The sequence below is a fragment of the Lathyrus oleraceus genome, chromosome 4 (genome assembly GCF_024323335.1).
Source record: "Lathyrus oleraceus cultivar Zhongwan6 chromosome 4, CAAS_Psat_ZW6_1.0, whole genome shotgun sequence".
Taxonomy (NCBI): Eukaryota; Viridiplantae; Streptophyta; class Magnoliopsida; order Fabales; family Fabaceae; genus Lathyrus; species Lathyrus oleraceus.
This window is the reverse complement of record NC_066582.1, coordinates 424,547,272-424,561,846: the sequence shown is the minus strand read 5'-3', so window position 1 is coordinate 424,561,846 and position 14,575 is coordinate 424,547,272. Positions and strand designations below refer to the sequence as shown.

The window sequence follows — 14,575 nt, the reverse complement described above, 5'->3', positions numbered from 1 at the left end:
AATCTAGAAAAATCTCGTTATGGGCCAGTAGAGTTTTATCTAATGATTTTACCAAAACAAGCAAATTATAAGGTTTCAACTTTTAAATACAAAAAAACAATTGATTTGTTTCTTAGTATGGTGGGGTAGCTTGTAGTAACAAAAGTGGGATGAACTTGATTAATTAGGAAATGTTACTCTCTGTGTTTGCTTTCTCTCTTAGCTAAAAAAAGAACGTCAAATCCAAATCACAACCCTCAATTATATGTATCACTACTTTTGGGGGTGCATAGTTTCTTCTTTCTTCTGAAACTTATTTTTTAACCTCATTTTCCTTTTTTAGGCTCAACCTTTTATTCCTATCCATTCCCTGCTTCAAAATATTATCTTTCATTTTCTCAATATTTGGTGCAAATAAGTTTCCTTTTGAAGTTGCTTTTCTTGCTGGTAAGTTCAGAAAAATCACTTATTTTCAATGAGATATAAATCTATAACCTAGGTGTTTATAATAGACCTTATCCTAGGAACCTATTTTACACCATTCAATTTTCTTCTTTCAGTCTTAAGAATTCAATTCAACCCTAAGATTTTGCTTTCATTTGTTGGTAAGTGACTCTAATAAATCTCCTGCATTTTTTTTCATCTCCCATAGTTTTTCTAGATCTTGAAAGCTATTATACTTTCATCCTCTTTTCCTTTTAAGATTTGAATTTCATTTTTTTTCTTCATATTTTTTGTTGATGTTGTGATTTCAGCAAAGATGGTGAGAGGGAAGACGCAGATGAAGCGTATAGAGAACGCAACAAGCAGACAAGTAACATTCTCAAAGAGAAGAAATGGTTTGATGAAGAAAGCTTTTGAATTATCAATTTTGTGTGATGTTGAAGTTGCTCTTATTGTTTTCTCACCAAGAGGAAGACTCTATGAATTTGCAAGTTCAAGGTATGTGTCCTTGTCTTTGTTTTAGATTTAAATAATTTCTTTGTTCAAACACATAAAATATAATCAAAGAGAGTTACTATTCTTATATACATATGATATAATATAATTTCCTGAAAACACAATAACTAAGATTTGATTTTTCTCCACTAGAGTGTAATGATTAAGAATAAAAATATAATAATTTAATTTGGTTTATGTTAAGGTTTGTACTCTAGTACTCTTCTTTTATCATTACTGATATTAATGTAATAAAAAAGAAAATGCAACTCTATTAATTAGTTAATTTTGGTGATGTTATGTAAAATAATATGCAGTGTGATGACAATATTGTAGCATGTAAATATAAGGTTATAAAAACTGAACATCCAAAGGCTATTTAATTATATATATATTATGTTTTTGTTATCATTAGGTTTTTGATATTTATAGCCAAAAAAGCAAACTATTCTTGGTTTTTGCTAATAGATTAAATTATATATTCTAAAAGATGGATATTTTAGCTGAAAATTGAAAATTGAGATTCTCCTTGATGATCCATTGGATTTATGTGTGCTGTCTATTTTTGTTTAGTAATTTAATTTACGTAAATATAGTTCAAAAGTTTGTTATTAAACCTTTATGAAATGGATGTGATAGGAATGGATCTATTCTCTCAAGTTAGAAAATGTTGCCTCAAGGGAAACTTGACTTCTAAGAATGATATAAAATATAACTCTTATTAATGTTGAACCATATATAAATATTTTTTAAAAATATTAAATTTCAAAATCTCACTTTATTACACTATCTTTTTCCGTTGTTGTACATCTAACAAACGTAAGCACAAATTTATATAATAAGCTACATAATTTAAATTAAAAGAAGCACATCTCAATTTGATATCTTCCTTTTATTACTCCTTAGGTTTACATTCAACATTTAACATGCCATATTTAGCTTTTGCTAAGTATGCCTACAATTCTTCACCTATAATTTAAAAAAAATATATAATTAAATTTGGAACAAATTAATGGTGTCATAAAAATCGATTGTACTTGACCATGACTGCATAGATATCCTATAACTGGGATCGAGTAAATTGTAGTTCTACTATACCTCCATATGACTCAACATGTTGAATATTGAACAAGTTCAAATAATGTTGGAATTTATCCTATATAACAACGTTGGTAAACATGTCACCTAGATTCGGAACAATGTGTAACTTCATAAAAGAAGTATGACATTCCTCTATGGCATCTCGTACAAAATGATACCTTATATTAATAAGTTACCACAATGTTTCTTTCACTCCTTCTGATATGTCCATGTACTCTTCCTCCATAAAAGACAATGTCATTATAATCTATAAGAGTGTTCTATCTCAAGATCACCATAATCAAGAAGACATAATAGTACACATATAGAAGTGTGTTTTTCCACTAGAGAAAATATCTCATTGTAATCAACATCCTTTTTTTGTGTGTGAAAATCCATTTGTCACTAGTCAAGCCTCGTGCCTTATAATATTGTATTTGACGGGATGTTCTTTTCTTCTTTATACCCACTTACAACCAATAAAATACTTTCTCATGAGTAATGGGACCACCTTTCATCTCGTGTTCTTACTATGATATTTCAATTCTCCCTCCATAGTAACCAACCAACTCTCTCTATATTTCAACATTTTAAATTGAGAGTGCATATTCCACCAAGTTTACATGTTCATAATGCTTTAGAGGTTTGTATGAGCTGAACTTCTGATCTAGTTTATAATTCCTCTTTGGTCCAGAGATATCCAAATATTCGTGTTGTACCTGTTGTAGTATATATGTATTTTCTTGTTGAACCTCCTCATGGTCAAGCTCGTTGTCCTCCTCCTCCTTCTCATAGAAAATAACTTTTTTGGCTCTACTATCAAGTTTGTTATCAATGACGTGACAATAGGATGTGCATCCGAAGATGTTGGGTTAGTCATAATCGACACATTTCCATCCTACCACACCCTATATAGAATGTCTCCATCTAAACTAGAATTTGGAATTCAGTTTACTATGTAACAAGGTGTAGAAACCGACTCCTCCCCACCATTATTGACCTTACCCAAAATTATGGTCTAGTCTTTCCGTGACTCCATTTGGTTGAGGTGTATCTTAGAATAATGCCTCACTAATAATAGAATATCTTGAAAGCTCCCTCTGTATATTGTATACCATTGTCTGGCCTTATAGTTCTCAACTTTCTACTTGTTTTGTCTTAACTATTGATTTCCAACACTTGAAAAATATAAAATATTTAATTCTTATATTTATAAAATTAAATCCAAATATACCTAGAATTATTGTTAGCAAATATTACAAAGTAAAAAAAACCACCCTTAGAATTTACTTCATTCGAAGCCAAAACATCAGTATGCACATAGTGTAACAACCTTATGCTTTTGTGCTTGTAGAGATCATTAAGCAACGTGGTTTTCCATACATACAATGTTCACAAATTTTCATGCATGGCTTCTTCATGTTCTTCAACAAGCCTTTCTCGCCTAACACTGATAGACCCTTTTTCAACTTATGCCCAAGGCGCATGTGTCAAATCCTCGTGTGTTGAGTTTGATATTTACTTTCACTAATTCCAACTGTTAAATCTCTTGTGACAGTTTCATTCATAAGAGGATAAAGATTTATGTGAGGAATTCCCTTCATCACAACCATTAGACCATGTACAACCTTCAAAACTTTGTTTTCATAACCTTTAAAACATCTTTCACATTCATCAGAAATCTTACTGATCCATCACACATATTGACTTTTACCCCATAAAACTACATGCATGGTTATTTCCTATTAAAACAACGTCATCATATGTTTTTGGTAGATAATAAAACACTTCATATTTGGGAACACATGGTGTGAGGCTCTTGAATCAAGCACTCACTTACCAGAAGTATCAAGGTATTTCTTTGAGATAGAGAAACAATCATCTTAATCATTTGATATATAACCCGCCTCTAGAAATTATTATTGTTTTCCCTTGGAGTTCTTCGTATTCTTCTTAAATAATAACCTCTTATTTTGACAAATTTTCTTTAAAGCTCTAATACTCCCCATATTTAAAGCATGCTTTTTTAGGAAGTATAGATTTTGATACACTTCATTCCTCTAACTTGTCCTTTTTCATTTGTCCTCCTTATAGTACAAAGAAATTCTTAGTTGCTCCATGTATTCGCTTCCACTGCTAGACATCTCACTTGTAGAAACATTTTCAAGATCATCAGCTAAAAGTGATAATCTAGTTTTACCCATTGGTATAATAACACCCACCATTATCAATGTTTGAACTAGATTTTTCTCATGACTCCGATAATGAATGCAATAACAAGAGTGATTCATCTTATTCATCAATCTTAACTTCTATATCCTTCAAATACATCTGATTTGATAGAGTTTTTATCATGAAATTATTCTATATCTTTGACCAGACGCAACCGTCTCTGCTTCTTCATTTACCAAGTATGCAACATCCCTCTCAAGGCCTAAGATTGTGACAGCTCATGCTTCGAGATCTAATTCATCTCAATCCTGACCCTTTATATCCATGTGTTTATGTTGTTTAACCTTTAACGCTTTTTGAAACTTCTCTGAAATATAAATATTTTTCATATGCATCCTCTAATACAACAATAACAACCAAGCCTTATCCCATTAAGTGGGGTCAGATACATGTATCAACTTCACCATAATATTCTATCCAGGACCATGGTTTTATCCAAATTATTAATCTCAAGATCTTTCTTAACAACTTCTCTTATAGTTTTCCTAAGTCTTCCTTTACCTATAGCTCTTTGACTCCTTTCCATCTGATCTACTCTCCTTACCACAAAATCTACAGGTCTTCTCTCTACATGTCCAAACCACCGAATACTATTTTCAACCATATTTTTTAATATAGATGCTACCTCAACACTCTCTCTAAAATTGTCATTTCTAATCTTATCTTGTCTAATCTTGTCACACATCCAATGCAACATCCACATCTCTGCTACATTTGATTTACTTTTGTGTTAATTCTTAAGTGTCTAGCATTATATACCATTCAACATCTCAGGTCTTACCGCAGTTCGATAAAAGTTTCTCTTCAACTTGAGCAGTGCCTTTCTGTTACATAAAATCCCTAAATCCCTCCTCTATTTCAACCACTTAGCTTGAATTTGATTGTTTACATCCTCTTATAATTCTCCATTATTTTTTATTACGAACACAAGATATTTAAACTGGTGACATATGGGATGATATGGTCTCCAACTTTCCCCTCTAGATTAGACATGTTTCTCCTTTTGCTGAACTTACATTCCATATATTCCATCTTACTTCTACATAGGCGAAATCCATGTGTTTCTAAAGCTCGTCTTTCAATCTCCAACCTCCCATTTAAATCATCTTTGACTCTCTAAATAAGACTATATCATCTTTTAAAATCATGCATCTCGGTACTATCTCTTGAATGTCCTCCTTGAGTAAATGCAAAACTAAGTAAAAAGATAAAAACTTAGGTTTGATCCTTGGTGTAAATCTATTGTATAGGAAAAATAATCTTTTCAACTAAATTTTTTAATTCATATTACCAACCTTGAATTTTCCATTAGTAAAAGACATTATATTCATTAACAAAAAAACTTCTTGTAAGGTTGTGGCAAAAAGGTTTTGGAATTCTGCCACCACCATTGTTGTTATTGTTATTATTATTGGTATCAAATAAACAGCGAAAACAGAAACATAAGTTCCTTATTGTTGTCGCTTTTCCTTGGCTACTTTCTATTTCAAGTTTTCTTATAATGTTTCTTAGTTGTTGTTTCAATTTTATAGTAAAAAAATAGTTGATCAATCAAACATTTTCCTTACATAAATAGAATTCAACAATTTAATTCAAAAAAACTAGCTCACAAAATGGAAAAAAATATATATAGATGTAAAAGTAAAATAAAGTTCAAATTTTTTTTAGAAAATGTAAATTGTTTTTATAGTAAAATACATTGATACAAGTCCATAGTAACGACACCATTTTGTTGAAAGTATTTTTATTTTTGCATCGTATCCACGAGGAGTTGAGTGATGTTTAATTCGTTCAACAATTAATATAAATCTAAGTGAGAGATAGTGAGTGTTTAGCTCATAATCGTAAACAATACTGAAAATAACAATGAGAAAAAATTGTTGTGATTAGTAATGAACTCAACATCAGTGGTTGACAATGCTACACACTCTTGAAATCTAGATTATCAAACCACAACTCCGCATTCAATTTAATCATGTAGCTTGAATCAGTGTCTCCAACAATAATTGATTCGAAGAATCTGACTAAAGTAGGCTTATCACCTCCGAGACAAAACTTCATACATGTAGTACCACAAATATATTTTAAAATCTATTTTATAATATTCAAATTCTCTATCTCTACTTGAATTGACAAAAATATCTTGTGTTATACCAAAATCATGTGCTATATCTGACTTTGTACGCTCCATTGCATACATCAAACTATCCACAACAAATGCATAAGAAATTTGTTTCTTATATATTTTTCATCTTTACATGAAGGTCTTTGTCTACATCGAACTTAAAATGAGTAGCAATAGCAGTGTTTACTGCTTTAGAAATTTCCATATTGAATCTCTATAATGTTGTTCAAGTATAGTGTTTTTATGACAAATCAGAGCTACTATGATTTTCCACTAATTTTCGCAAATCCTTACTACTTTCACCCTAATGAAAATCTTGTACTTGTTCTTGTTTCCCCACCTCTTGATGTCAAGAACTACCATACTTGGTCTAGATCGATGTAAATTTCTCTCATTTCAAATAATAAAGAACATTTTATCGATGCCCCCTCCCAAAACCACTTATCTCAAATTCGTTGCACGCTCCATGGACCAGATGCAATACGATGGTTCTTGCATGGTTTTCTTGCTCAATATCTGAATCAATCGCAAAATCTATGTTTTTGATTGACATTGTTGCTGGTGTTTGGGAAAATTTGCGCACACAATTTAATTAGAGCGACGTTTTCGGAATCTCTAATATTCAAGAAAATCTCTACAAAATTTGGCAAGGTACGCTAGCTGTTTCTCATTATTTTACCAAAAACAAAGTTTTCTAGGATGAATTGGAATCTTACCGACCCATTTCATCATGTTATTAACGTCATCTTTATTTTCTTGCCAATATCTATCATATTATGAAGAATCATTCCAAGAAAATGATTGGTATAACTAACCTGCAAATAGGGTTATACATCCTAGAATTTCCTAGTTCTTACATTCTTTATAATTTTGTTGATAATAATTCTCATCAACTCTAGCATTCCAAGTTAGTGCATGTATCTAGGTTCCTCTATCTCCCTAACAACACACCATTATTCTTGTGAAACGTTTGTGTCTGACATGCTATTTGTTGAATAAACTTTAATGTTATAGTAAGTGGGTTTTTATTAATAAGTTAGTGGAGAGATTAAGAGTCTGTTGTAGTTGGAAGGTCAAGAGATAGTGGCCTATTAATAGTATTTACTAATAATTATGTTTCCTAGAATAGCTGAAGTTTCTGAGTCTATATAAAGACCAAGGATGTACTCTAATAAAATACAGAAGTTACAACAGATTTGCTTCCTTCTGTCAAATTGGCACCAGAGCTAATGGCAAACATGTTGAATCAAATGCCGTTGCCATGGCTAACGAAGTTAAATTACGAAAACTGGAGTATCCAAATGAAAGCTCTTCTCGGATCTCTAGACGCGTGGGAGGTGACCAAAGATGGGTTTGAAGAACCAACAAATATTGTGGGATATACGACAGCTCAAAATAAGGCGTTGAAAGAGACGCGATCGAAGGATAAAACGACATTATACATGCTATTTAGGGTTGTTGATGAATCAGGCTTCGAAAAGATTGTCGGTTCGACTACGTCGAAAGAAGCGTGGGACACGCTAGAGAAAGTGTTCAAAGGAGCAGATCGAGTAAAGAAAGTTCGACTCCAAACTCTTTGTGGCGAATTGGAGAGGATGCAGATGAAGGAGTCAGAAAATGTATTTGACTACATCACGCATGTACAAAAGGTGGTGAACCAACTCACCAGAAATGGAGAAACAGTAAATGATGCACGAGTTGTTGAAAAGATTTTGAGATCTTTAACAGATAAATTTGAGAATATTGTGTGCGCAATAGAAGAGTCGAAGGACCTTTCGACACTCTCAGTCGAAGAGGTCGCTGGTTCCCTTGAAGCACACGAACAACGTAAGATGAAAAAGAAGGAAGAAGGAGTAGAGGACGCAAATCAAACCAAGGAGCAAATCAAAGACGAAAAGGTACTCTTTTCTCAAAATTTTCGAGGAAGAGGACGTGGTCGTGGAGGACGTGACAGTGGTCGAAGTGGTAAATGCAGCAACTTCGAGAGAGGACAGTCGAGCCAACAAAATTGGCGTGGCAGAGGACGTGGTCAAAGAGGTGGTAGGTCGAACCATTCCAACTTTGAATGCTACAAGTGTGGCAAGTATGGTCATTATGCGAAGGATTGCAACTCATTCAAATGTTATAACTTTGATAAAGTGGGACATCTTGCAAAAGATTGTCGAATCGAAAAGAAGGTAGAAGAAACAACCAATCTAACTTTGGAAGCTGAAGCAAATGAAGGTTTTCTCTTGATGGCTCAAAATGAGATCAACACAAATGACAATGTTTGGTATCTTGACTCAGGAGCAAGTAACCATATGTGTGGTTACAAACACTTGTTTAAAGAAATGAGAAAGATTGAAGATGGCAACGTGTCTTTCGGAGATGCATCGAAAGTGAAGGTCGAAGGCAAGGGAACAATCCGTTACTTGCAGAAGGATGGGTTGATTGGATCAATTCAAGATGTTTATTATGTACCAAATCTTAAGACCAACATCTTGAGTTTGGGACAACTTACAGAAAAAGGTTATTCGATACTTATGAAAGAACGGATACTGCATTTGAAGGACAAGCTGGGACATCTGATTGCTCGTGTCGAAATGGAGAGAAATCGAATGTACAAACTGAATCTGATAAACGTTCGAGAAAAATGTTTACAAGTAAATGTCTAAGACAAAGCGTCACTATGGCATCTACGCTTTGGTCATCTACATCATGCTGGTTTAAAAAGGTTGGCGAAAAAGTACATGGTGCATGGACTACCAGATATGGATTATGAAGGAAAGTTCTGTGAAGAATGTGTGCTTAGCAAACAAACAAGAACTTCATTTCAAAAGAAGGCAGAATATCAAGCTAAGCATATCCTTGAATTGATTCACACCGACATATGTGGGCCAATCATGCCAGAATCTTTCAGTAGCAAAAGATACTTTATTTCCTTTATCGATGATTACTCACGGAAGACATGGGTTTATTTCTTGAAAGAAAAGTCTGAAGCATTCGAGGTGTTCAAAAGGTTCAAAGTAATGGTGGAGAAGGCAATCGACAGACAGATTAAAGCAGTTCGATCTGATAGAGGTGGTGAGTATACTTCGACAGCCTTTATGAAGTATTGTGAAGAGCAGGGCATAAGGAGATTTCTAACTGCAGCATACTCACCTCAACAAAATGGGGTGGCTGAAAGGAAGAATCGAAAAGTCCTTGACATGGTTCGTTCAATGCTTAAAAGCAAGAACATGCCAAAGGAATTTTGGGCAGAAGCTGTACAATGTGCCATTTATGTTCAGAATCGATGTCCACATTCGAAGTTAGAAGATCAAACACCACAAGAAGCGTGGAGCGGACAGAAGCCAATATTTCAAATGGATGTCAAAACAACTTTTCTGAATGGTGTACTCGAAGAAGAAGTCTATGTTGAACAACCACTCGGGTACATGAAAGCTGGAGAAGAGAAGAAGGTACTGAAATTGAAGAAAGCGCTATATGGGCTGAAGCAAGCACCACGGGCATGGAACACACGTATCGACACATATTTCAAGGAAAACGGGTTCGAGCAATGTCCGTACGAACATGCCCTCTATGTGAAGAAAAATGGAAGGAATGTATTACTTGTTGCTCTCTATGTCGATGATCTTATTTTTTTGGGCAGTAATGATCAGATAATAGAAGAATTCAAAAGCACAATGACACGTGAATTCGAGATGACAGACTTAGGCCTGATGAGATTCTTTCTTGGTCTGGAGGTTCGACAAGAAGAAACAGGAATCTTCATTTCACAAGAAAAATATGCAAAAGAAATCTTGAAAAGATATAAGATGGGAAGTTGTAATCCGGCTTCGACGCCAATGGAACCAGGAACAAAGTTGTCGAAATTTGATGGAGGAGAACGTGTCGAAGCAGGCAAATATCGAAGCTTGGTAGGAAGTCTTCGCTATCTCACATGTACAAGACCAGATATCTCATTAAGTGTAGGCATTGTAAGTCGATTCATGAAGGAGCCAGTTTACACACATTGGAAAGCATTGAAGCGAATTCTGAGGTACATCCAAGGAACAATGTCACTTGGGATGTTCTACTCGAATTCAGACAAATAGAAGTTGGTTGGTTACTCTGACAGTGATTGGTGCGGAGACATAGACGATCGAAAGAGCACTTCTGGATATGTGTTCTTCATAGGAAATACTGCATTCACTTGGCTTTCTAAAAAGCAGTCAATAGTAACACTTTCGACATGTGAAGCAGAATATGTAGCAGCATCCTGGTGCGTTTGTCATGCAATATGGCTCAGAAGATTGATGAGTAAAATGGAGCTAAAACAGAAAGGTGCAACAATAATACAAGTTGACAACAGGTCAGCAATTGAGTTAGCAAAGAATCCAGTAAATCATGAAAGGAGCAAACACATTGACGCTCGCTTCCACTTCATTCGAGAACACGTTAAGGAAGGAAATGTCGAATTGAAGCATGTAGCAAGTAAGGATCAAGCAGCAGACATTTTCACAAAACCACTATCAAAAGAAATCTTCGACAGAAACAAGAAATTGATAGGCAGGATGAATAGAAAAAACATTTCAGTTTAAAGAGGAGTTTTGTTGAATAAATTTTAATGTTATAGTTAGTGGGTTTTTATTAATAAGTTAGTGGAGAGATTAAGAGTCTGTTGTAGTTGGAAGATCAAGAGATAGTGGCCTATTAATAGTATTTACTAATAATTATGTTTTCTAGAATAGCTGAAGTTTCTGAGTCTATATAAAGACCAAGGATGTACTCTAATAAAATACAGAAGTTACAACTGATTTGCTTCCTTCGGTCACTATTCACATTATAAACAGACTGCCTAGCTTTCTTCTAAACTCAAAAACTCCTTGCGAACTTCTCTTTAAAACCCCCTTCTTATATGCATCTTCTTTGCCCTGAGGCCCATTTTCTACTTTTCTTGTTTGTTAAGAATTAGTTACGCCAACTGTTTTTCTATTTTTGGTTGTCTTCAACCTATTAGTATATAGCTTTGACCTATCACCATATCTTGTAACATATGCATATTTTCATAATGAAGAAGTTTTTCTTCCACTTTTACTCCTTCTGAATACCGCTAGCTTTATTGTTACAGCATTTTAGAAACAATCGAACGATACCGCAGTCATACAAGGATTCATAATACTTCAACAACACCTGAATCTGCTGAAAATATTCAGGTTAACTTAATTACATTTTTGTCTTCCTATTCATTATCAAGAATTTAAATTATTTTCAATGGTGATGATATCTTGATGCTTGATTGAAAGAAAAAAATTTAATATATACTGCTGAAAAGTATGTGATTCCCTGTAATGATTGTTCAAAGTCGCCTGCAAAATAATTAACAGATTCACTTATGTTAATATTATTAACTAATGAACATTGTTATCTGGTGGAGTTCAAGGATTCATTTTTCTAGACTCTCAGTTTCAACTTAGTAAAAGACTCGAAGTTTGAATGAAATTTTCATATATATTACAGCGTTTAAAGGAAGAAGCGGAAAACATGATGAAAAAGATTGATCTTCTTGAGACATCAAAACGGTTAAACATCTTCAATTTCTATTCATGTTACCAAGTATTTTTACAATATTCAATATTGTCTATGATGAAAACATGTCGCCGTTTGCAGAAAACTGTTAGGAGAAGGTTTGGGGAGTTGTTCCATTGATGAACTACAAAGGATAGAGCAACAGTTGGAGAGGAGCGTAACCAAAATTCGGGTTAAAAAGGTTAGATCGATCGAAAAGCTTATAAAATTTTAAAGTTTATAGAAATATTTTTCTTATGAAGTTTCTATTTTTCAGACTGAGGTTTTCGGGAAACAAATTGACCATCTAAAAGAAAAGGTAAGCTATCTATAAGTATATCATTCTGATTTCATGCATACATCAAAAAAAATTCTGACAATTATTTTGAATACAATTCAGGGAAAAACCCTAGTTGCTGAAAGTACCAGACTCTCTGAGAAGGTGAGTTCATTTTCTATCCTACTGTTACAAATCATTGTTATTATGTAATAATGAAAATCCAAATTCTTCTGCAGTATGATAGTTATTCATCACAGCAAGCAAATAATGATGATAGAGAAAATGTAGTTGAGGTTGAAGCTTATGCAGATCAAAGTAGTCCAAATTCATACGTCGAGACTGAATTATTCATTGGTCTTCCGGATACAAGAACAAGAAGAATTTCTCCAAACTTGACGATTAATTAATCCTTTTAACTATGCAAAATGAAAATAAGGGTAAGGAAAAATGTTTCATTCTATATTGGATATGTTTCCTTATTTATGCTCTCATCATTCAGATGATAAACTGTAATGGTGAACTCTAAGACTAGTGATTTGTTTCATAATATTCTCAAATTTAGCTATGGTCTAAATGATTACATTGTATTGATACTTTTATATCAGAATCTTGGAAGTAAGCACTTCCTCGGTATAAGGAAAATTGTTGGCAGGCTTTAAAGGTAGGTTTCTTTAACTTCTAGGTTATATTAAAATTTTGTTTACATGTGTTTGGAAAGTAAGGTCTCACTATCTTACTTTCAAAGTGTTCAAGATTACCTTGGAGTGGTTTTTTCTTCTCTTATTACAATATGTTTAGGATTCAGAGTCAACTTTTTACCAACTAAATCAATATACATTGGCTCTTGGAATGAAGTTCGAATATACAGGTCCTTTGGACATGCCATGTTAAGGTTGGTGAAGTCGACAAAAGTTATCCATTTCTCTTTTGCTTTTTTTACCAACACATAAATTTTTAACTACAATAGATACTTGATTTCTTTGATAAAATTGATCTTTCTCACCTTGTTGTTTTCTTGTTTCATCTCCTATTTATGGCTTCCTCAAGGAAATGAGCATCACGATTGGTATGATGGCCAATTTATGGCTTATGACACTCCCCTCTCACTACTACAAAATACACATTTCGTTATATCTTATTATTTCGATCATTTAATCAACCGAAGTAATGACTCTTATTTAAGCGTCTTTTTTTAATATTTATTTATTAAAACACTTTTCACCATGGTCTAGCATAAGAACTATGGTGATAGGTTATTACGCTTCGAATTGCAGAACCAACAACTTTTCATTTTTTGTTACAAAAAGGGATATGTCCTCTTAATCTATATATTTATATTAAAATTAAAATACTTTTCACCTCGGTCATTTCTACCAACCGTAGTAAAATGTGGCATTCATTTTTTCAATCTCAGAGAGTTTAATTTTCATAATAACACAATGTTTAGTTTTTATAGACATTCACAGTTTTGACAATCTTAGATACACTTTGTGTGCAATATCTTCATTCATTTTTACTATTCCTTGAAAATTTTGGCATTAAAGATCAATGTTAAGATTCAAGCATATCATTTACTTGATAAAGTGAACCTTAAGATTTATCTTTAAACCAAGTTTTTCAATATACTTTGTTAACTTTTGAATAATAGAATATGGAGGTTGAAGACGAAATGAGTTAGGTTTGATAAAAAGGCGAAATGAGTTAGGTTTAATAAAAAGGTGAATGACGTGCTTGTTCAGTTTTATGGAAAAATCCCTAAATTATTTCACCACGGTTGTGAAGAGAAACTGTGATAATATGTATAACTAGCAATACAATTGTTTTTGTAAACCACAGTGAAAAATGTTTCTCTAAAATTAAAACATAACATGTTTTAGTTTATTTCATTCATAATACAAGTTCCCTAGCGAAAGAACACAAGAAAGCAATAGCAGAGACCAAGAGAACTCTATCATTTCAGGTTCAAATCAAAGACGGGTGTAACACCCCAAAATTTGCCCTCCTCATTCATGCATTCATTTAGCATTTCATATTGCATTTCATCATGTCAATCAGAATTAAAAAAAAAAAACGAAAAAAAAAAATGAAAAAAAAAAAAAATTTAAAAAATTTTAATTAATTAATTAAAAAAATTAATTAATTAAATAAATAATTAAATAAATAATTAAATAAATAAATAAATAATAAAAAATCTTGGACTTGGACCTTTCTCAAAAGCCCACTAACCTCCCAATATTAGCCTATAAATACTAGAGTTTCATTGAAACAAAAGACACACAGAAGAGGAGAAGAAGGAGGAGAAGCAAAATACTCTGAGGTTTCCTTGGAACAAAACCCTGAGGAAAAAGATAGTGAGAGAAGACCTAACGGAGTTCAGAGCAGCCTCCAAACCCCGAAGGGAACTCAGCTAC

At 33.1% G+C, this 14,575-nt stretch overlaps 1 protein-coding gene across 2 annotated transcripts; it reads left to right on the top strand.

Moving 5' to 3' along the window:
• The first annotated feature begins 209 nt into the window (after window positions 1–209).
• LOC127135619 (MADS-box protein SOC1) lies at window positions 210–12,811 on the top strand. 2 transcript variants are annotated; one of them, XM_051062280.1, is made up of 9 exons: window positions 210–426; window positions 540–584; window positions 735–921; window positions 11,448–11,532; window positions 11,837–11,898; window positions 11,987–12,086; window positions 12,162–12,203; window positions 12,285–12,326; window positions 12,401–12,811. In XM_051062280.1, the coding sequence occupies exons 3-9, from the start codon at window positions 740–742 to the stop codon at window positions 12,569–12,571; spliced, it is 684 nt and encodes a 227-aa protein (XP_050918237.1). In that variant the 5' UTR covers window positions 210–426; window positions 540–584; window positions 735–739; the 3' UTR covers window positions 12,572–12,811. The 2 variants fall into 2 exon arrangements, with proteins under 2 accessions (XP_050918237.1, XP_050918238.1); XM_051062281.1 differs by lacking the exon at window positions 540–584.
• The last annotated feature ends 1,764 nt before the right edge of the window (window positions 12,812–14,575 follow it).

Bases quoted from the DNA above. Each gene is read 5' to 3' on its own strand.
- LOC127135619 (XM_051062281.1), top strand. From the start codon at position 740: ATGGTGAGAGGGAAGACGCAGATGAAGCGTATAGAGAACGCAACAAGC. The intron at 11,533-11,836 runs GTTAACTTAATT...TATATATTACAG, and splicing joins AATCTGCTGAAAATATTCAG to CGTTTAAAGGAAGAAGCGGA. The intron at 12,327-12,400 runs GTGAGTTCATTT...ATTCTTCTGCAG, and splicing joins GTACCAGACTCTCTGAGAAG to TATGATAGTTATTCATCACA.